At 39.5% G+C, this 24,361-nt stretch overlaps 1 protein-coding gene across 3 annotated transcripts in view; it reads left to right on the top strand.

Moving 5' to 3' along the window:
• Positions 1-24,361, top strand: part of fam13a (family with sequence similarity 13 member A) — an 80,438-nt gene that overhangs the window by 23,152 nt on the left and 32,925 nt on the right. For all 3 annotated transcript variants that reach the window (XM_078262258.1, XM_078262249.1, XM_078262267.1), the window contains exon 9: positions 11,166-11,207. In XM_078262258.1, the coding sequence (XP_078118384.1) occupies positions 11,166-11,207 (42 nt within the window). The remainder of the gene's footprint in view (positions 1-11,165; positions 11,208-24,361) is intronic.

Here is a 24,361-nt window from a genome sequence, read left to right as displayed (position 1 = left end):
ACTCTGTGGAATATAGTCAGGTACTCCTGCAGTTTTTTTTCAAGTTAAAGTTTTTTTTAGGATTGGGGTCCTTGGCGGCCCGGGTTCAAATCCGACCCGTGTCCCTTTGCTGTCGTCATCCCTTCTCTCTCCTCCCTTTCCTGTCTATCTGCACTAAAATATGATTTTATTTGGATCACATATTTATCTGTAAGCATGATCCTTTATGACCGCTGTAAAATAAAACTTACTGCTACATACATAACTTTAAACTATTAAATAATTTCTACTTTCGTTTTGGGATGTCCAGTTCCAATGTGGGGGATTCTAGCAGTGGTTATGTGCAATAGGTTATGACTACTGTTTGCATAGGACTATCAGTCGAGGGTAAGGGTTGACAGCGATCAGGGATCTAAAGCCTAAGCCACGAGGCAATGTGCCTTTGGCATGCAAACAAGCCTATTATAAGTAGCTGAAACTGGAACCACTTGGTGTCGAGTGTCCTCAGTCCTATAGCAAGGCCACAGCTGTGTCTGTTGTTGGGGCTCTTGCTGCTTTGCCGGAGGTTTAGACTAGCACTACCCTTGGCTGGGATCACACCTGCACTGTTTGGCTGAAAATGTCACTACTAGACTGTTTAAAACATCTTCTCTCACACTCCAAATCCAGTTTATCCACGGTGTATGTTTTCATTTGAGTGATTTTGCTCCCTCAATAATAAATATTGACATTAGTGACATTGGGTGTCACCACTTTACTGACGATAGCGCTTGTCTCAGTGGAAAAACTACAAAATATAATGTGGAGCAAAGCGAGAGTGTGATGTTGAAGCACTAAGATGAGAAATGATGACGCTGTTTTGGCCTCTACGATGACTTGGCTGCTACACCGCTGACCTTTAGTATGACATTAATCAGAGTTTGAAACCGTGTCAGCACCAGATCCATTAACACATTACATAAAAGTTTGGTATGAAATGCACAGTGGTGGGCTCTCAAACATACCTGTATACTGAATTACAAATAGTTAGTGAAATCTCAAATATAATAATTCTAAATATTAAAATATAATTTGTATTTTTATTAATGCTGTCAGTTAAACGCGTTATTAACGGCGTTAACGCAAACCCATTTTAACGGCGTCAATTTTTTTATCGCAAGATTAACGTTCTTTTTGGCCTAGCAAACTTTGTAGTTTTTTTCACATACTGTTGCAACAACTAGTAACGTTAGAACGCCGCACACACTTGTTTGGGCTTGCGAGCTGGCCAAAGAGTAGTAGGCTAACATTTAGAGATGCACCGATTACAACTTTCTAGGCCGATTCCGATTTTCTTTGAGTTTGACCAGCCGATACCGATTTCAGCCAATTCCGATTTCATTTTTTCTAACCACCTTACAGCACACACAAATATTTATTTTCTATCTTTTCTTTAATAGAAAATGTTACATTTTGCATAGAACATTTTTTAAATAGATAATTGATCGCTATAAAATACAACTATATAAATGACTCCTGGTGTGGGAAATTAACACACATCTAAAGTGCAATGTTATGAAAGAACCATTTCCTTCTTTTCACATCCAATATCCAACTAACCAAATGTGATATATTTAGCAAACTAAACTTCTGTATGTATGAAAACAGGGAAAACAGGTAATGGCAATAAAATAATATAAAAATAAAATAAATATAGCCTTAATGCAGTATAAATATATTTCTCAAAACACACACACAGGCCTGTTTGAACGTCAGTAGTAATGTTACCTGAAAACAGCGTGTAGTTCCTTTTTTAGCAAGTTTGCTTTATGTGTCATTGTGCATAAATGTGAACACTGCCGTTGCTGTCAACAGGCTTATCTGCTAACGTTAGCTACCGATGGTTACCTTGGAACAATCCAGCAAATAGACGGTAGGCTACCCTAGAGTGCCGTTACCTGAAACAGATGATTTAACGTCACCGCTCATTTTACACACAGTTTAACAACAAAACTAAACTCTTTAAAGATTACTGTTGGTTTTAAGCGGTATGCACACCCACTAACCTGGAAAGCGTTTTAAACAGTAACGTTAATACAGCGTGTCGGAGGAATACAGCGCCTCTTTTTTTTGTCTCCTACAGCGGCCAGCGGGGCGTCAGAGGCAGAGGGACCACACAGCGTTTGCTAACGTTAGCTTCTTGTCTCATCTGGGGTCTGATACACTCATCAAAGTCAGTGCGCTATTTTCTGTAACTGTAGTTGTCATATTTCACGGGACCCGCGTGAGTGCGGTTTTCATGTTCCAGTTTTTCAGCCTCAGAGGGGTGAGAGAGCGGCTGACTGTTCGAGCCGTGTATAATTACGACTTTATGACATTTCATAAACAGCTGATTGAGCGGCAGTGCGCCACTGCTACATGCATACAGCGGAAACCCTGCATGTGCACGTGTGATGTTGCTGTTACGCGATGTAAATCATGCGGCGCCCGAGTGCATTTGACCGGCATAAAATCAGCATATGTCAGTCTGACCGGCAGGTCGCCGGTCATGGCCGAGGACGTGAAAATCGGCCAATTCCGGTCACCGGCCGGTCAATCGGTGCATCTCTACTAACATTACGTTTTGAGTGGATGGCGAGCGCGAGACGCCGAAATGATGCCAATAAGATTCTGAATGGAAAGTTTACTTTTAAAAAGTTGCCAAATGGTTCCATTGACAAAACCAAAGTGATCTGTGTGTTTTGTCGTTGTGAACTGAGCTATCATCGCAGCACGTCCAGTCTGAAATACCACTTGATGGCCAAGCACACAGCTGATGCAAATTCTCCGCCCCCTCGTCAAAGCCAGGTGACAAAAGCACAAAGCAAGCTGATCCACTTTTCCATGTTGATAAGAGCATTAAAATGAGAAAAAATAATGGGACAAAAAGAAATCTAGGGACATTTGGAATAGATAAAAATGTGCGATTAATTGCGAGTTAACTATGACATTAATGCGATTAAGTTTGACAGCACAAATTTTTATCTTAGAATTAGGGCTATCAGCATTAACGCGTTAATCGCGATGCGATTAAGGGCCGAGCATAAAGCGTTCATTTTTTTTAATCGTATTAATCGCATGTCGCCATTTATTAATTTATTTTCACTTCACGTAACACATCCTGCTGCTGCAGGATAGCAACGCCGATTTCGGCGCCTCATTCTGGTGCCACTGATTTGCCTGCACTTCTCTCTGATGCTCTGAAACAGACGTTACAGGCAACACAAACACCGCTGCACGTGCTACTCGACAGCAGCTAACGTTAGCCTACCGCTGGCTAGCAGCTGGATTAAACATGGTTAAATGCTGACAGCTAACGCTAAACGATATAAAGTTTGTCTGTATTTCACTGTAGAGGATTCCGACTCTAGATTCAAATGTGTGACTAGATTAAATATATAATAAACAATTACAAATCTTAAAATCAAGTTCATAAAGTCATTTTCTTTGCATTCATTTGATTCCCAACCAAGATACACTGGTAAGAATTTCTTTCCATTGTTAATATGTACTAACAGTTCTGAAATGCAAAATAATAGAATTTTAATCATGTGATAAAACATGCGATTAAGAAAATGTAATCGTTTGACAGCCCTAATTAGAATATGTACTTTTTCAGTTTCACTGGCAGTAATAATCACTTTTATTACTGCCAGATAAATTCAAGTAGTATTAAACAGGTTAACAGGTTTACAATAACTACCAAAAATCAAATATCATGTCAACCTCAATAGGTTTTTCTTGCTAGCCCAAGATAATTAACCTAAAATCTGTTAAATCAACAAGGCCAAACATCGCCTCTTAATGGAACAGATGTTCCTGTCTACATGAAGTAGCAAATAGAATACTTTCAAGGTGGCAACAGCTTTCCTCACCATTTCAGGATACCAGTAAATCTCATGGTGGATTTTCCCCACACCCTAAAATCCTTCTTGTCAGGTCGCATTGGGTGACTGATGTACAGACAGTGTGGCAAGGGTCCCCAGTAAAGTGCGTCAGCGCTCTGAACTCTTTAGTATTTACTAATAGACACCTGCAGTTTGCAAAAAGAATTTGACCATCTGTAATGCAAGAAGACTTTTGATACTCACTAGTAGTGTTTGCCGAATTAAAGACACTAGAGCTTTCAAGAAGTTTCAATTTTAAGTAGCCATAGCAAATATATAATAATTTTTCATATGTGGACCACCTGTAGCTGTTTCTGTAGCTGCTTTCATGTAGAGGATGGTTACCCGAACCGAGCCTGTCGGGACCCGACGGGCTGGGCCGGGTTCGGACAGATATTTAGAAATGATGTTCGGGAGCTCAGCTTTTGTTTTTTGTTTATTTGTTTGTTTTTCTTTCCTCAAGACGCAGAGGGTGGGGGGTAGGAGAGGGTTGTTGTTCTTGTTCAGTTGTGTTTGTCTGTTCTATATCTTCAAAAATATAAAAAAAAAACAATCAAAAATTGATCTTTAAAAAAAAGAAATGATTTTCGGGTTCGGGTCGGGCTCGGTCACATCAGCGCGATAAGGCATTGAACATTTTAAATTAAATAGCTTATTAACGTGTGCTTGTTGCCCCGTGTGTGCTGATGCGCTCATCTGTTGACATTTCCAAATGCCTTCCTACAGTTGCTTAATAAAAGCGGGCTTTCCGCACAAACAAACGTACATGTGTCATTAGTATGAGAACATTTTTTGATTTTAACTGTGTCAGGCTTGGGTCCGGGTCGGACATAAATATCTTAATGCCTGTTGGACGCGGGCCGGGCTCGGACAGAAAAATGCGACCCGATCCGCACTCTACTTTCATGCCTACTTGTCAGCTTGCTCTCAATTCCCACAGGTATGTGGCAGGCAAAGCTGTGTGAGCATAGTGCAGCATATACATATTGCAGCTCTGCCACCTGGGCCACATCTGATGACACATGTATTAGATTTGACACGCTGTATCCTTCTTTCCAGGAGCTACTCCGTCCTGAGTTGGTCCGTGCTTAGGTCTGATTCAGCACCCGCTGGAAATCAAATCATCATTCTCAGACATTCCTATTATTAGCCACACTTTTAGATCTTCTCATGTATCCACATTTTGACCACTGTACTATATCAGAGCATGAGTCCATGCTAAACATGTAAAAACGTTGCCTTCTCTTTATCAAATCCAATAATTCTGTATGCCCCAGTGCTCTCACCTGTACCTGAAATATGACACCAGTCTTGTTCACCACACAGGTCACATAGCAGCGTCATGTGAACTTATTCTGTTCTCAGCATTGCGTTGGTGCACGTAGGGGATCCATACTAGCTTTTGTGTTGAGTTGCCATGGTTCACTAAATCTTGTGATGTAACCATAGGGTTTCTTAGAAGCCCATTGGAAATAGGTGGGGGTGAAGAACATTGCAGTGTGGTGTGAGTGCTGGTTCCCTGTGGGTATAACGGCATTGTTGGCCGCCTGTCAGGAAATCTCATCCATCAGCCTAAAAGCCTGACAGCACATATTTAAAACAGGAACCTGCTGGCTGGATCAAACTGGTTTTCCTGCACTTTTGATGTAAGTACCTTTTCCAAATCTCTGACAGGACATTGACCCCTAATTAGGGCTGCACAACATATAGTTTTTTTTAATCATATTGCGATATTCAACAACGTTATTGCATATAGCTATTTACGTCAAATCTGGCCGCCCTACCCCTAATTGTACTAACAATTTATGTCTATGAGTAGTGTCAGTCAACCAGGTCACAGGATATCTAGACATACTAAGTCGAAGCCGACCAGATTTGCTGTTTTATTCTTTAAGAAACTGGCAGGTCTTCTTCTGTTTTCTCATGCCTGACACTCTCTACCAGTCGGGAGAGCTGAAGCCTTTTTTGATGCGTGGCAAACTGTTTCAAAGACGATGTTCTAGATACTAAGTTTGAAGTTCAAGTTCATTGACAGAGCTGACATTAAGTCAGATACCTGTTCTGAAAGTCAGGGGAAAGGATAACTGCTAGGTGCTACAAAGTCGGTCGTCAAAATCATCTAGGCTATGTATTTTAGCTAGTGCTGAAAAGACTTTTTTCCTCGATTAGTTGACCTTCAAAAAAAATGAATCGGAAAGCATTTGGATAATTGTTTAACAATTTTTTTTAAGCATGAATGCCAAAATATCACTGGTTCGTAGATGGGTTCTTTTCAAAATGTTCTGACAAACGATTATTGAAAATAAAATGATGATATAATACATAAAATTAAATACATTATTTGACATGAAGACGACCGTTCGATACAATCTGAATTGTATTAAGTATGTGGAATTATTTTAGCCACTGCTAAGGTCGTGGTGATGCTACCGTTTTCATGCAAAACTACGGTAGGTGAGTTGATATCAGGGGCACAATCGACCTTAAAGCAGATGCTACGGTTTTCTGGTTGAACGACATGTTTCCTCAGAACGGTGTGAAATGGTGTGCAAAGACTTTGAGTTATGTTTTCTCTCGTTTGCTGGGTGTGTCTCTCGTTTATTGGCTTTGTCACAGGTGATACCCAATCAGCAGAGACGTGTTTGTATACTCGTTTTAAAAAGGCAGAACGCTTGCGAGCGCTTAACACAGTTTAAAACAAACCTGTTGCTACGTTTTTGTCGGGGCTGAACGTGGCCCAGGTATTTTTGGTATGAAACACACTGCTAAGTTTAAATTTATTTATTATCATAATTTTTTAAATCTCTGATAGAATGAGCATACACCAAGCACAGCTTAGCCAGGCGTAGTCAACAAATACTTTAGGTCTTGACCACTACATAGTTTGTGTTCTGAGGTATTCTAAGAATGTGTTTGTAGCACCAACTCAAAGAATAGCTTCACCTAAACTATTTTTGAGCAAAGTGTAAAAATTGTGTAAAAATTAGGGCTGTCAAACGATTACATTTTCTTAAACGCGATTAATCGTTGAATGTCTATAGTTAATCGCGATTAATCGCATGTTTTATCACATGATTAAAATTCTATTATTTTGCATTTCAGAACAGTTTTTAAGTACATATTAACAATGGGAAGCAATTCTTACCAGTGTATCTTGATTGGGAATCAAATGAATGCAAAGAAAATCACTTGACTATGAACTTGATTTTAAGACTTGTATTTGTTTATTATATATTTAATCTAGTCACACATTTGAATCTAAAGTCAATATTAGGGTTGGGTATTGTTTGGTTTGGATACCGGTGCTAAAGCGGTACTTTTAAAACGATACCTGTGCCTTAACGGTGCCTGAACCGATACTTTTTAAGAAAGTAAAAAAAAAAAGAAGGGTACTAAACAGTTGGCGACATTAAAGAATGGCTTGTTTATTGCTAAGGCCTTATCGTCAAAATTAAATGTTTAATAATAATGTAATCACTATAACAATAACTTATTTCACTAGTAAATAGCTGTTGAATGACAAAAACAACCACCAGATGGGAAAAGGGCATTTAACAACAACTTTGAATGCACCACAAGGCTGCAAATTACTAGTTTCATTGAACTGCAGACGGTGCTGTGTTTTTCCGACAACAGCAGCTGCAGATTGTTACATCCCGGTGTCGGAATCCTCTACAGTGAAATACCAAGGGGGTACCCTTCGCTTCAGAGCTCGAACCTCCTATGGCGCCATTTTGATGCTACAAAGCGATCCATACAAAGCATTCCATTGACTGCCATTCATTTTGACGTCACTTTGGCAGCGAATAACTTTACATTTGAAGCGTTTAAAGACTTTATTTGTCCATTGTTTATTTCTAAAGAAACACGACAATGTATAAAAGGCTCCATTACCTTGTACCTCACGTTATGGCTCTGTTGTAGACGTATTTGTAAAAATAGGCTAACGATTGTGTCATAACCACGCGACTTACTGTCGCATAGTAGAGGAATTACCATATAGTACAGGAGAAGCTCGCAGGCAGTTTCGACTTACATTAGCTGTTTACGTTTAATTACTAATGTTAACTAGCATTTTAGTTAGCAATAATTAGCCTGTTTCCATGTTATCTCCTTACATATACCTACGCTCTCTTGGAGGCTGCGCAGTAACACTCATTGCTCACTGGAAAAGTGCTTCTAATATCCTTCACTGGTCTCCGTCCAGAGCAACGAGATCTGTTGGTCCATTCTTATATACTGTCTATGTGATATACAGACAAACTTTAACCGTTTAGCGTTAGCTGTCAGCATTGTAACTGTGTTTAATCCAGCTACTAGCTAGCGGTAGGCTAACGTTAGCTGTTGTCGAGTATAGTGTTAACTAGCGTCACGTGCAGCGGTGTTTCTGTTGCCTGTAACGTCTGTTTCAGAGCATCAGAGAGAAGTGCAGGCATATCAGTGGCACCAGAATGAGGCGCCGAAATCGGCGTTGCTATTTCTGCAGCAGCAGGATGTGTTACGAGGAAGTACGGCAAAGTAGTAGCCTGTTAGGCACGACACAAAGCCGAGTGAAGTGAAAATAAATTAATAAATGGCGGCATGTGATTAATACGATTTAAAAAAAATTAACGCGTTATGCACGGCCTTTAATCGCATCGCGATTAACGCGTTAATGCTGACAGCCCTAGTAAAAATTGATTAACGTACAACTAATCACAACTGTAATTGGCAATAGACAAGTAAATGGCACCTCCAAAAATGTTGTTCACATTTGAGAGAAGAACTTTAATTAGACTTCAGCAAGTGTTGTTGTTGCCTGTTGAAGAGGAATTTTGGAAAAGGTACGGCAGGGCGGAGGGAGCAAGTGACCAGCATCCACTAAGCCAGACTACCTTTGTCTACATTTTTAAATGTCCAGAATGACCACCTTGTCATTGGTAGATTTCTGTTTGCCCCAGAGGGATCAGGCCTTTTTCTGAGTGCCCCTACAAAGCTTTTTGTTATCCCCTTAGTAAGGTAGTGGGTAAGCAGGATTTCCGCTTTTGCAATTAACAACGTCAGTGACGGCCCATATTATTTTAATACGCTTGCCAGACTGTGTAACACCAGTTAAGAACATGGGGTGGGAAGAAAAAACATTCACCTCTGAGGCTCTTAAAGAATGTGCAGGTGTTTGTGGTGAACCACACTTGCCTCTAAAACAAGCACATTTCCTGAACATTGTGTCATTTGAGAAAGTTCAACGAACTTTGGCCCATTTTGATTCCTGTCTGACATGAAACCTAAATCCTTTGTTTTGAACTTGCTGAGTTGCTGCCCGAATGGCTAAAGTGTTTTCCCTCCCCTCGAAACGCCTGCGCCCTTAGCCACATGATGGTACGTCACATACCAAAACACAACCGAGAACCAAACATTCACTTAATAACTCCACTCAATAACAACTCTTATAACATCTGAGACTCAACATGTTTACAACCTGCGATCAGGCTGTTACAATAACACAGTAGGCCTAGTTATCTCAATTGATGTTGTCTACTATCTGTCCCTCTTTAAAACATTAAAACTAAACCAGCAAAACTAAATATTCTTGCTGCTCTATAGGATATCAACAATAGTGTGTGCCTACTCCTTTTTGGCTTCTGCTGAACTGTATATAGTATAAAGGACAGGAAACTTTTTGTTTACAGTAGGGACGAAAACAAAAGATAATCTTGCTGTTAGTCATGATGTCATTATTTAGAAGATTGGATATAAATCACTTAGCAATTATTAAGTAGCAGCTGCAACAAATTTTATTATTAATTAATCTGCCGATTATTTTTTGGATTCATCATCTCTTTTTTAAAATAAAATGTCTGAAAGCTGTAAAAGCAAATGCCCATCACAATTTTCTAAAGGCCAATGTGATCACATTCCTTGTTTTGTAAGAAAAGCAGCAAATTATCACAATGAGAAGGTTGAACAATGATATGTTTGCTTAAAATAGTCTAATTAATCATATATCCAAATAGCTGCTGATTATTTTTCTGTCAATGGACTAGTCGACAAAGGGCCTAATTGTTTTCAGCTCTATTGATGAGCGAAGTGTTCTGCATACTTTGTCAGTCACTGTCATTCTGTCATTTAAAAATGATAATGTAAATACTCCGTTGAGCAGTTAAAAGGAAAAAAATGTTGTACCTGCTGTCGATGGTTTGTAAAAATGTAACATGACCTTTTGTCCAAATACTTTCTGTTGCATATTTTTAAAATGAGATTACTGAGAATTCATGTTGTCCTGACGTGTTCGTTTTTCACACTTGTGCATCCAAATAAAGTCCCAATAGGAGTTTAAAGTGATGAATAGTGACATTGTCTTGTCTTCTACAGAGAAAATATGGGCCCTTTTACATCAGACATTTTGACTTGTCAGAGTTGGGAAAGCGCAGGTGTTACTAATAACATTAACGATGGCTCTGCTGCTCTATTCAAGTGTCCCAGTAAGCCGTGACAGTGAGCCAGCATGCACAATATTACAACACTAAAACTGAAGTAGCTAAATGGAATTCATCTATTTTTTTTGTACTCCTGTGCTTTTCCCTCTGTGACATGTTGAACAATGCAATGTGAAGATTCATGTCTGATTTGGTTAAAATGCTTAAAACAAAACACAAATCTGGTTGATTTGAAGTTTAAAAATACATTTAATATAAAGTTAAGTGGTCACATAGTGTCACTGTAGCAAACCTTTAATTAATTTAACAGTAAATAAATGGCTAACAGTGAATTAAATAAAAGAAAATATAAAGACAACCTTGACTTCTTTATGTGATACAAGGTCTAAAAGTTCAGGGTTTTGGTTGCAGTGATTTTCTTTCTGCTTTGACTATAAAGGAAATAATAAATTATTCAACTCTGCTTAGACAAACAAGACTTGGTGATTATGAAATTTTCAGCTTGTAAGTGCCAGGATATTAAATTGTTGAGCAACCTTAACATTCAGTGCAAACACTGAGTTCCTCTTATCGTTGCATAATTTCATCATGTGTTGCTGGCATGCATCCAGTGGCAGCAGCCAGCCTATATTCTAGAGCAGCACCCATTTCTCTTTTGGTTCATAATAATTACCAGAGACAAGTTCCACAAAAGCACTGATCTGTTGCATTGCATGGCTATTATTCTGCTGACAAAAGCCAGCCTTATGCCCCACTGACATGTAGTGGACATGATGTGGGGGGGAGCTTAATGTTTTTCTGCCGTAGCACTTCATAGCCACACCCTGCAAGCTCATTAATTTTGTTTTTGTTTTTTATATTTCAGCTCCCAAGAAGAAGACAGGCCAATATCTCCTTTCTACTTAAGGTAGGCCTCCACTCTGTGCGTTAGAAAGATGACAGAACAGGATGAGAGTATGTTGCTTTGGGCTGGAGGAGTGGGGGATGTGTCTGTGTGCTGCCTAAGTGCATTATCATCAGAAACAATAGAAACTCCAGTTAGAGGGAAAAGGTTTGCTTATGTTTATGTTGAAATAAATATTCCTATACCAGTAGTTATGTATCTCGGTGTACGTTTGCCCTCTTATGGACATAATATGCAAAAATAGATATTCCAATAATTTGACAGCTGGTGATCTCCTTGGTGTGTCATCACCAAAAAGATCATTGAACAGTGTAGGAGGAATAGGCTAATAACTGGAGCTGAAAGGATTTGTTGGCAACTATTTTGAGAACTGATTAATTGTTTTAATCATTTTTCAAACAAAGTGTTTGTTAGTTAATAAGTGGCAAATATTTTCTAGTTCCTGGCTCTCAAATGAGCGGATTTGCTGGTTTTCGTCGTGTCATTATAAAATAAATATATTTGGGTTTTTCCAATGGGCATTTTTCAATGTTTTTTGCCATTAAAAGACTTAATGATTAATTAAAGAAATAATTTGTAATGAATCGATAATGAAAATAATTGTTAGTTGCGGCCTTAATAATATTTGACTACATCAAACCAATATTTAATGTTTTATATATTTAATATATTGCCATTAGAGCGAAAATGGAAGTAAAAATGAACCCATTACAAGTGAATGAAATGTCAATACATTTATACAACATGCTGTAAACCTCATGTTTTTACACATGCAAGTGATAAGGTTCCAGTACAACCAGACTACACCTACATGATAATCAGCTGTTAATCATCAATGACCCTACTGTCATCATTTCCCATTTAGCCCTCAGTGTATGTTGACCTAAAGCCCTTAAAAACTCAGCAGCTTGTCCAGTCAGTGTTAACGGCTGGTTCTTAAATTTGTCATTTGGAGATGGCACATTTTGACTGCAGTGTTTTTTGCTGACCTGAGACCTGATATGGCTCCAGGGCGGCTGTTTGTGTGATCAAGCCTTTTTATTGCTTTTTCCTAAAAATAACTGAATAGACCAGAGGCGTCGTTAGACCTGACCGACAGCCCCGAATGTTTTATGAATAGCCCCGAATCTCTCGCCCTATCTCTCTTTTTTTTTTTTTACAAAAATAAGTAGAATGGAATAAAAAAGCCCCAGAATGGCACATGCAAATAAAGAAAACAAGTATTTTCCAAGGCACTTGCAGTTCTTACATTTTTTTTGTAGAACTAATGGTAGAACTGTAACTTTGTCCAGTTTATTTTTCCTAGGAGAATAGAACAGGCAGCTACGTGCGGGGTCTGACCAACATGTTGTATTTGTCGCTATCACCTAGCTACTGTCTCTACATGAGGAAAGCTGTGAAAGGTGTAATTTTTGGAGGAATCATAGCCAAATCAGTCTAATACATTGATGCCATTAACACAAAGTTTAGGAGCGCAATACTAATGATTTTGTTTGAAGTTCCCGTGACGTTTCCAGTCTATGGTTCAGACTGAAACACACGGAGCTCTGAAGCAGACCTGTGAGTCGCTTAGTGTCCACTCTCGCTGTAAAAATAGAGATGAGCTCCGTGTATTTCTGCTGTAGTTTATGTTTTCCACCTCCGATGTATAGCAGCGAACAGCCACTTCCTTAAACATCTCATTCAGAGACCAGGCCGGGCCCAGACCCCCAACATCATAAGTCCCCACACAAATTTGGAAACAAAATCTTGGCTTTTGGGTTGCCATGCCAGTTATGATTAGGGCAAATGTTGGTGCTATTTAACTAACATCTACAAACTGGGCAGCTAAAATAAACATGCACTGGCTATGAACAAGCTGGGCAAGCCAATCCCTGTATTGCATTCAGTTTAGTTAAATGGGTCTGGGCTAAGCCCCGAACCAAAAGTCCTAGAAACGCCCCTGGAATAGACACACAATAAAAGCTTCTCAGGATAATTGTCAGAGTAACTGGGATAATGCACTCAGAGCTGACAAAAGTAAAAAAAAAAAAAAAGAAACTTTAAATGCACTTTGAGTCATTGGACATCCAAGCTGAAACATTAAAACTTTCTTCTTCATAGTCTGATTAAATATTGTTGTTGCACAATCGCAGGTAACATGTACTCTGTCTTTAATACAGTTAATATAGTTTTTGCAAAATGTTCTTCTAGCAGCAGTAAACCCGGATATAAGAAGAAAAAAAATTATTAACTTTGACTCAAACAACTTGTCTCTTAGTTATAATGTAACATTACACAAATCCTCTTTATCCATGGCGGAAGGTCAAAGGTCCCAACTAGTGCACTAATCCAAGTCCTAAACATGTGGTCAATCATAGAGTCAGCTATGTACAATATGTACACAGTATATTACTGTGGTATGGGATATATAATCTCTTTGTATACATTACATAATCTCTCTACTCAGCATACTTCCTCAGTAAACTGGAGATGGCATTTTATGAAACCACTCACATCTTGCAAGTCATCCTTTTTCAGTTTCTAAAACGTGAGGATTTGCTGCATTTCTTTGTTTTATGTAATTGGAAACTTAATGTTTGAGTTTTGGACTGTTGGGTGGGAAAAATTAGCTCTTTGAAGATTTTGTCTCGGGCTCTTTTATACACAATAAAGGTAACTTCATTAACAGAAAACATTATTTACAGATGATTTGCTAATGAAAACATTAGTTGCAGTGCTAGTCTGTCATCTCTGAGTGACTAAGACTGTCTGTTGACACTTTCTGTTTACTACTCTCTCCCTTTACCTCTCTGTCTCCACCTCCTTTTCATTTCTCTTGCTCACGTTCATCAATAACTAACTCTGTGGCCTTTGTGTACTTTGTCACATACGCACAGACATGCCACACAGACTTTCTCTCTCTCTCTGCTGAGGTCTACTTGCATTCCTTCACATACAAAGACTCGCTGCCACATGGGAGCTTAACCTCAGCCCAGTCAAAATGGATCATAAATAAGCATACCTTTCTTCTGTGTGTGTTGACCAAAGACTCTAAAGTTCCTGGCTAATATCTGACTGTGGTGTAATACTGGATTATCTAAATGGACGCCCCTGGGTACACAGGATTAAACTGGTATAAGCTTCTGCTTTAGAGGCTTTGGAGTTGTTTCCTCCTTGCTTTTTATGCTGTAAAGAACACTTGACTTGAAAGCCCCAACACAGACACCACTACAGAAAGATGTTATTTAGTTCTTTCTGTTATTTGCGTAGCAGTTTTCTTAGTTAGAAGGTCCTCAATGAAGCAATTATATGAAGCAAACTTTAAGCTTTTGTAAAACAAAGACTTGCACTGGTGGCTTTTTAAAATCACACACAGTGTAACAAAAATAGCACAATTATACTACCAGACCTATCATTTCATTACAGACCTATCATTGCATTACAGACCTGACTTAACAGTTTTATATATAGTAAATATTACAGACACCATCAAACTGAAAACAAAGAAAAGCTGCTGATTTGTAAATTGTCACAAATTCAAAAAGTCTGTCAAAGAAGAATGAATATTAAACATATTGCTTGAAGGAATAACGCAACATTTAAGGTAATAGCACTTGACTTCCTGGAGTCTCCGATGGTTCTTTGAAAACCTCACTATGATAAGACTAGTGAGGTTGCTGGTGAGTTAGTTCATCAGAATTCAACTGAACAAGATTTAATTGGAAACCTATTTCTAAATGACTTTGAAATGAGGCATAACTTTCCCAAGATTCACTGTAATGAAACCAGTGGAGTCATGTGCTGTGAATGGCAATTCTACCTGCTGAGATAATCTGGCTGCCAAACCTAAAGATATGTGCAAGAATGTACAGAGGGCAAAATGTATGGATACAGCGGACAGCCAGAGGTGGACATAAACGCAGACCCCAGTAAACCCTGACATTACAACTGGAAAAGAGGTTTGAACCATTAAAAAATCTCAATGAGACAGAAGTGGAGATGAAGAGTGCTAGCCAACAGAAGTTTCATTTTGAGCAAAAGGGGAAAAAACAGCTAAAGAGACGATTAAACTTGTAACTGGTTGTAGGAGACGGCGCGTAAGACCATTGAAACATACTGCTTCTTAGATACTATGGTCTGTGACATAAAAGAGAAAATTCCTCAACTGGTAAACACGCATGAGAAAGAGCAGTCCAGTACAGTCGTTATTTTTAGTTGTCTGGCCAAACTGGAAACCCCATTTTTTTTATTAGTGGACCACTGCCAATGTCTACAGGGCAAATTACCTGCCAAACCTGCAGTCTGAAAGGGATCAACCACATCTTCAATCTGTTTTGAGGAAGGCATCTTTTCAGGGCAGATGGCCTCCACTCGAGCAGATCTGGAGTAAAAGCACTGATGGACCATTTTTGATTCAGTCTGCAACACCCATCAGCCAGACCTAAGGTTGCACACCTGGACACACAACAGCCTCAGTGCCACAAAGACAAAACATCACAGCTTCAATGTCCAGCATCTCCTAATTCCTCCTGCCGTCACTCTCCCCTTCTTCACCCCTTTTGGGATTTACTGATACATTTGAAGTGCTGGTTAGCGCTGGCATTAAATTCACCCTCTGGTCACTGTCACGTCATCTGCCTCCGCCCCAACCAAGCACGTTCTGAAACACCAAGCTTGCTTATAACGAAGATGACAAAATGAGGGAACAGCTCACTTCTGCCCGGACTGACGAGACTGATAAGGTCAACAAGGTCACCAAAAGTTTTCCTAATCAGTGTCCTCCCACCTCCCCTCGAACAAATGAAGATCAGAGATTAATTTAATGTGATGTTAATGGATGCTGCATATAAAATCACCAGTATTCAAATCAACACCAAGCAAATCTGCCAGTCATCAACACAGACAGGAAAGAAAATTACTTGCCCTGTCCCCACAATAGCCATTTTCTTTCTGCCGTTGGTAGTGGACCTCCTGCCTTATACAGTGACCCCCACAGACTCTTCTTCTGGACCTTGCTTTCCTATTTCTGGTTTCCTGATCTTGTAAATACTTATTAAATAATATACATGGCATTGATTCCATTTCCCCCACAAAGGTAAAGGTAGTCTCTGGTAAGAGAAAAGCACCAGAGAGAAATACCATGCTGGTAAATATGAATAAAAGAATAATCCTCCTCCTGCTGCCTTGATATCCTCCCTACAGGCTCAAAAAAGTTTTTAACTGCATGGCATCAGATCTTCTGCAAATAGTCAACACTTGACTTCTCTCCGGCTTTTCCCCACAGGCCCTGAAAACTGCAGTTATTAAGCCACTCTTAAAAAAGAATATTCCAGACAACTCACTAATGAACAATTACAGACCCATTTTTAAGTAAAGTAAATGTAAAGGATGTTCCTCATCAGCTTGACACATTCTACTGTAGGCCCTAAAGAATTATTTTATGTTTTCCAGTCAGGATTTTGACTACTATACAACACAGAGACTGCTTTTGTCAAGGTCTTGAATGACATCCACTTTAACAGACAGTTGAGAGGTTTCAGTCTTTGTATCATTATTGCTAAACAACAATACAACATATTACTAGATAGACTGGAAGACTGGGTAGCACTTTCTGGCACATTGCTAAATTGGTTTGAATCCTATTTGAAGGACACTTGTATCGATCAGTAATCAAACATCTGAGCGTATAAAAATGACGTATGGAGTTCCCCAAGGCTCCATTCTCAAGCCTCTTCTATTCCTATATCTATCTATATCTTTTCTAAATGCCTTTCTGTCATATGTAAAGCAGTTTGAATCAACTTGATTTTGAAAGATGTTATACAAATAACTTGCCTCTATGTATGTGATTTGTGTTGTGTAAACCTTCCTGGTAGTACTCACTGCATCGGCTTCGATCTAAGTTCAAAGTTCATACTCACAAGTGACTGCAGCAGACCTTGACCAAACAACTGTCCTTAATCTTAGCAATCATATACAACTTATTGTATTCCTCTTCAAGGGTAAGGTTGGATCATTGTCATCCCTATACTGTACCTTAAACAAGGTACAGCAAATTTGTTTCAAGTTTAAACACTCATGCTATAGCTGACGATGACAATAGAAAGACAGGGAGAGATTTGATTTCTAGAACTTAAAACTCTAATAAAGTTTTTACAGCTGGGGAATAAAATCAGACATTGTGTTGCAACATTAGAATGTTGGTGGTGGTATGCGTTTATATATGTTTTGTGATTTAACAATTTTTTATTATTTACTTTTTTACAAATACAAAACCTACAATTCACAACATGAACAAATCCCCCCCTTCCGTTATCACCACCCACCCAGACAAAAATCAAGAAAAGATGACAATGACTACAATATTCCAGACCATTCAACAAAATAGAATAATAGAAACCAAATAAACATGTATAAATGACAACACCATAAGCCCATCATACACGTCTCTCCCCATCACAAAGCTTTTTAGGAGCCCTCCAGAATGCTCAGGTACTTTTCCCATTTTATAGTATATACATACAATCTGGCAAACATTTTTTCAAACGCCACCACCCTAGCCATCTCACAAGCCCACTACTGGATTGACGGCACCCCTTCATTCTTCCATCCCCTTAAAATAATCTGTCTAGTTATCATTAAACTAGTCTGGACCCAGTTTTTTATGTGCTTATCCATCCCGCTAAGGATTGACCCAACTCCCAAAACAAATCATTTTGGGCTGAATGAAACCTGGGTCCCTGCAATCTGACATAGGTTATCATGTATCCCGGTCCAAAATTCATGGACCTTATTACAGGACCTAGGACATGAAGTAATTGGCCGTCCTCAGTCTAACATTTCCAACACCTTATCTAAATATTCTGGTGCCTTTGGGGCTGAAGAATTGGATCCAAAAATCATCACCAACAGATGGCGAAGTTGCAAATATAAAAAAATTGAGACCTAGGGAAATTGCTGTACCACATCCTCAAAGGATTTCAATATGCCACCGAGATACGGATCCACCACTGTATGATTTTATATTTTTGAGAATATGTGTTTAAGAAAGAATTGGTTACTCATATTCTGGTGGTGATATTCCCGTTATGTTTCTGATGCAATGACTCATCCCTTTTGCCTTATGGTCCCTTATGCCAGTAGTTCATGACTCATACTTTGCACACAAGGCAACAATACTGTCTCATACCAGAGTGGTTTCACACGGTTACATGTTTAGTTAAAACTAAGTCGGTGGTTCTTTCCAGGCAGTGATGTCTCTTCCTTTGTCTCCACTGTGCCAAGTCTGCCAACCTGCAGGCTATTTGGGACGATGATGGCTGCACAGAGATATTTAATTTCCAAATGTTTCACATTTGACACTAACAGCTGTCACACTCAGCTGTTTATTTCATTAACATCCTAAATGCAGGCCAAGCAGATGTATAAGAAATGGACAGTAGATTTGTGCCTGAACAGAGTAGAGTGTATTTCAGGATGTCATGAAAATTATTTACAGTCCAAAACACCATATCAGGTGACTTCACTCTTCATTTCTGAGAACTTTTACCCACAAATCTTGTTTCCATACAGTGTTTTTAAGTAGAAGAAATGGTTCAAACACACAAAAATGGTCCAAAGAATCCATTTCACATTTTTATCAGAATCAAAGGTATCCAAAAAAACATCATACTCTGGTTGTCAGTAGTTCTCAATAAACTTCAACAAATAATCCAGTTTTAAACCCCAACAACCCCAAACGTTCCCAACAAAAGGCCAGGTGATGGGTCACAAGATGATAGAAAAATTGATATATGAATGATAGAAAAATTGTGTATGAAATTGTCTATATTTCTTTTACTAGTCTCATGAAATATTGCTATACTTACCACTCTAAAAATCATTTAAATTAAACAAACAGAGAAGTAAAAATCCACATAAAAGGCTGTAACCTGGGACAAGGAAGAGTTAGGAGTAGACAGTGCTTTGTTTTAATTGACCATAAATCAAAAGGTTTGGGAAACGCTGTCTTTTACCTTCACAGTGTCATTTCTAAAATTGCAACATAGGGCATGGTACATTTCTCGAAGTCTGATAACCATCCTTTCCTGGAACATATTCCATTTATATAATTCACTCTCTTATCACTTTTATATCAGGAGCAGATTGCAGCATGGAGGAAGGTTCTCAAAAGTTAAGGACAGATCTTGAAACTTCTGTCATATTTTAGCACTTAATGTGTCCACTGCTCTTGCCCCCTGCCCATGCCTCTGACATTCGAAATCATTAAGATCTAAGGTCAAGTCAACATTAGTAAGCCATTAAACTGTTTTCTGTTGCTTTAACCTGTTGAGTTCAGTGCCAAGTCTATTATTAGGTAGTGGGCTAATATTGTTCCTGCTGTTCCCAGAGATAATCAAGCGGATTAGTCTGCTGCCACTGGAGCACCTGTGAGCTAACTTTCACTCTTCTGTCTACCTCTTTACTTTCCAACTGTTTTAATAAATGAAAATGAACTCAAAGTGAAGGATCTTTCAAGTCATGAGCACCAATGTTAAAACTGCCAATAAAAAAGCAGCAGACATTTACAGCCCCATGTTTATGATTTGAATTTGTTAAGCTCATCAAAATGATCATCTGGTTATCACACAGTTGGGGCCTGCCATATTTTATCTGATTCCCTATCCCTGCTTACAACTTTGATGATGTCAATGCATGTACGTGCCATTTAACACAGGTTCACCACAGTCACCTTCACAGCGTACCATCAATATGTTGTTATTGCTCCCTTTATCAGTGCATGATCAGTGAAAGCTGTGCTATTACTGTCAACACCACTGTTTATGGAAGATTTCTTCAGGTCACCCCTATACATCTTCCATGTAAGTTGTCTCAGGATACTTTACAGATAGAGTGAATCTAGACCACACTCTATAATTTAGAGAGACCCGACAATTCCCCCAAGAGCATGCATTTGGTGTGACAGCGGCAGGGAAGAACTTCCTTTTAACAGGCAGAAACCTCAGACAGAACCTGGCTCTTGGTGGGAGGCTATCTGACGCGACTGGTTGGGGGAGAGAGATATACAGAAATATGACTGATAATAATTATAGCACTGGGTATAATGGAAAATGTCCCAAACTGTCTCCCAATTAATTGCGTTTCCCTCAGGGCTCAGCTCTCGCTTCCATTTCCTTGCTATTGGGAGTTCTCCTATGAATACTTGCATCAGTTTAGCATATATTTTGGACGCTAATCCTCTCACAGGAAAATCAACAAACCATTTAATGACTGGGTGCGGCTCAAGACTGTTTCCCCATGGCACTCCATAACATTTTAGGGCTGATCTTAAGCGCAGATACAAGAAGAATGATGTCCTGGGGTCCTCAAAACTAGCTCTCAGGTCTTCAAAACTCAACATACCTTTGTCTTTGAATAGCTGGTTTACAGTATAAATGCCTCTGTCACTCCACTGCTTACAAGCAAATGGTTTGTTACCAGACATTAAGTGTGTATTGTGCCAAATTGGGGTGTTCAAATGCCACTTATTGGTGTAGCTCAGTTGCTCCTCCACCTGTTTAAAGTTGGTCAGTGTGCTGGTAGTAATAGGGCCATAGGCTAGCATACACTATAGGCTGCAAGGTCTTGCAGTCTTAGACTTCTAGTGAGGTTTTGCTCTATTTCTCTCCATGGAACTGTAGATGAGGGGTCCATCCACACTCTAAAGGCCCGGACACACAGAGACGATAATCGGCCGTTGGACAGTCTGGCGAGGTCAGTGACTCGAGTTTGTTCGGTGTGTTCCGTGCCGTCGTCTGTCCGAGGGGCTGTCGTCCTTCATTTTGGCCGATTTTACATGTATAATCGGCGGGGCGGGCACTGCCAGCAGTCGGACTCAAATGACCCATCTGATTGGTAGAGTGCTAACCTGGAAACGGGGAGCGGAATGAGTGTGACTAGATTCTCTCAAAATCTGAGGAAAATCTTTTAAACTGACCTTTGTTGATCTGAAATGAAGACAGATTCAGCAACTGCATTGCTTAAAATATTTTTAGAAACACGTTTCGGTGAACTATTTTAGTACAATATGAGATTGTATTCTGAACAAGCCGCCATGACAGTCTGTCTTTGAATTTCCGGAGAAACAAGACCCACATGACGCGTTCGTCCAATCAGCTGCCGGTTTTCATTTTTGGGCGACAATACAGATTAGCGCCGCCTGCTGTTATGGAGATGTATTACGTCTCGTCGCTTTGGTGTGTTCTGAGGCACTTTTTTGACCAATTTGGATAGACTGATCAGCCCAACTGCCTTTTCTGCCGACGTTTGACGGTCGGCTCTGTGTCTGGTCCTTAAGGGCCCGTAGCTGAAAGGCTCTGTGATGCACTTTAAGGTTGGGGAGGGCCAAACCTCCCGTGTTTGTGGTACGTTGCAGGGTAGAGTATTTTAGCTTAGGTTGTTTATTATTCCAAATATACTGCTGAATTAAGGTATTGTGTTTCTTCCAGAAATGTATCGATGGGGGTAAGGGGATCATTGGACTTAAGAAATTCACACAAGGAACTATGTTCATTTTAACAACAGAAATCTTGGACTGCAGTGATGCCGGCAGCGCGGACCAATTGGCCAGATCCCTTTGAACACTACTTAATATAGTTTCATAGTTGTCCTGGACAACTCGCTGTAGGGATGCGTGTATGGTGATGCCCAAATATGTAATTTTGCTTTGGGTTGGTATTGTAACACTAATGACTGATGCCACATGTCTGTTGTTCAATAAAAGAAGATTTGATTTATTCCAGTTACTTTTATAGCCGTATATTGAGCCAAATTCATTGGAAGATCTAAAGAATCTTTGGAATAGAGTCCACAAGATCAGAAATGTACAACAAAATATCGTCTGCAAATAATGATATTGAGCTGCTATTGGATTTAATCTGGACATTACAGATTTTATTCTGCTTTATGGCTTGGGCTAATGGTTCAAGAGAGATTGCAAACAGCATGGGGGAGAGCAGGCATCTCTGTCGTTAGCCCCGCTCAATGGGAAATGGCTGAGAGTGCAAGCCATTGGTTGAGACTATGGCCGTGGGATTCGCATATAAGGGACGCACCATGTCAATGAATTTGGCCCACAAACCAAACCTCTCCATTACTTGCCACAAGTAGTTCCACTCTAGGCGGTCAAAAGCCTTTTCCACGTCCACTGATATCACTACTGCCGTTGTTGGAAGGTTTTTGGCTTCTATACATGAAATAGTCTGCGTACATTGTTTGAAGCATGACGCTTGGGTATAAAACCTGATTGGTCGGGGTGGACTAGCTTCTCGTTAAAGCGCTCTAGGCGGAGAGCCAAGACTTTGGAATAAAGCTTAATATCAATCCTGATGAGGCTGATGGGCCTGAAATTTGAGTAATCCGTAGGATCTTTGGCCTTCTTTGGCATGACGGAAATTAGCGCAGTGTTGGTTTGTTGGTGGAAAGTACCCTTCTCTATGGCTGAAGTTAAAGCTTGTAAAATGGTAGATCCTAATATGTCAAAATACTGTAGAAGTTTGGATGGAATTCCATCCAACCCTGGCGATTTCCCTTTTTAACTGTTTTTAATGCTGATTTAAGTTCCTCTAACGTTATCGGTTGACCCAGTTCTTCTGCCTCCTTTGGGTCAAGAAGAGGCAGGTTTAGCTCTTTTAGGAATTCCTGGCGCATTCTTCCAACTCCGCAATCTTCGCCTCCCTTTTCCTCTTCAAGTTGACCACGAAGGAAGATGTGAAATCTCTAATAAATCCTTTAGTTGCCTGCCATGTATATGGAGGGTCAGAAACTGAGTCGGTATTAATTGATATAAATTCAGCCAGTTTGGTTCTAAATTCTGCATCAAAAGCTGTGTTCTGGATCTCCTAGATCTTTCTACTAAAATATCACAATGGAATGTTGTTATCAGCGCATTGTGATCAGACAGAATTGCTGGTTCTATTGTTATCGTGTGAAACATTGCCTTAAGCTCACTGGAGAAAAATATAATCAATGCGGGAGTGGGTGAGGTGACATGTGGAAAAAAAGGTGTAATCCTTGCTAGTAGGTTTGTTCATCCTCCATATATCTGTAAGCTGGTGGGATTCCACAACTGCTCTAAACATGTCTGATATATGTTTCTGGGCTTTTGTGTGATTGACCCCTGATCTATCCTGATTTAAATCTAGTACTGCATTCATGTCTCCCCCTATAATTAGAGAACATTCATTGAGAGAGAGCAATTCATTGGTTAGGCGCGGGAAAAAACTTTCATCATATGTAGAGGGTGCATTTACCAAAACAAAGGCTATTTTCCTACTCTTTATCATGGTACATATTGTGTATAAGATATCCTGCCTGATAAGTCTTTACTGCTTTTGTCTATGGTGAGTGCGCATTTCCGCAACAGCAACACAATGGAGCCCTTGTTTTTGGTGTCGTCACTAGATGAGCCAGTGACCTTGAAGTATTTATTTTGTAGACGATTTATATCTCTTTTACGTAAATGTGACTCCTGTATAAGCGCCACGTCTATGTTTTTCCTTTTTAAATAGTCCAGGAATTTCCCTCGTTTGATCGGCCCATTTAGCCCCCTAATGTTGACTGAAAGGATTGAAAGCTCAGCCATCTTCAAAATTTACACGCATACATATCGAGTACCCTACCGGAATTCGCTGACAAATCTGTAGCAAAGGGTGAACTGTTAGCTCTGAGCAAGGTGTAGCGAAAACATAAAAACTAAAATAAATCCCCTAACCCTCTGAGACCGCAGACCCCCTCCCCTATCTGTAAGATGCGTGACCACATCAAACGCAGTTCACGCAAAACTCCAGCTCAAAACTGCACCTCCTGTCTTAACCCTTGTGTTGTCTTCTTTTCAACCTTGAAAAAAACACTTATTTTCTGACATTTGTGACGCCTTTTTTCACAATTTGTTTTTGCTTTTTCCAACGTATTACATTTTTTTATTTGTCTTCTACACATTTTCAGCGCTTATTTCTACGTCCAATATTTTCTGATATAAAACAAAAATTTAAAACGGGCCAATGTGACCCGAAGTCAAACATGAATACTTTTATAAACACCTTAGAACTAGGTCTCAACCAGCTATTAAGTTCTAAAATAGGCTGTGAAAAATCAATTTCTGGAATAAGCTATGTGAAAAACACACCAATCTAGTT

The sequence above is a fragment of the Sander vitreus genome, chromosome 2 (assembly GCF_031162955.1).
Source record: "Sander vitreus isolate 19-12246 chromosome 2, sanVit1, whole genome shotgun sequence".
NCBI classification, from domain to species: Eukaryota; Metazoa; Chordata; class Actinopteri; order Perciformes; family Percidae; genus Sander; species Sander vitreus.
Note: the sequence above shows the minus strand (reverse complement) of the source record. Positions and strands in the feature narration are given on the sequence as shown.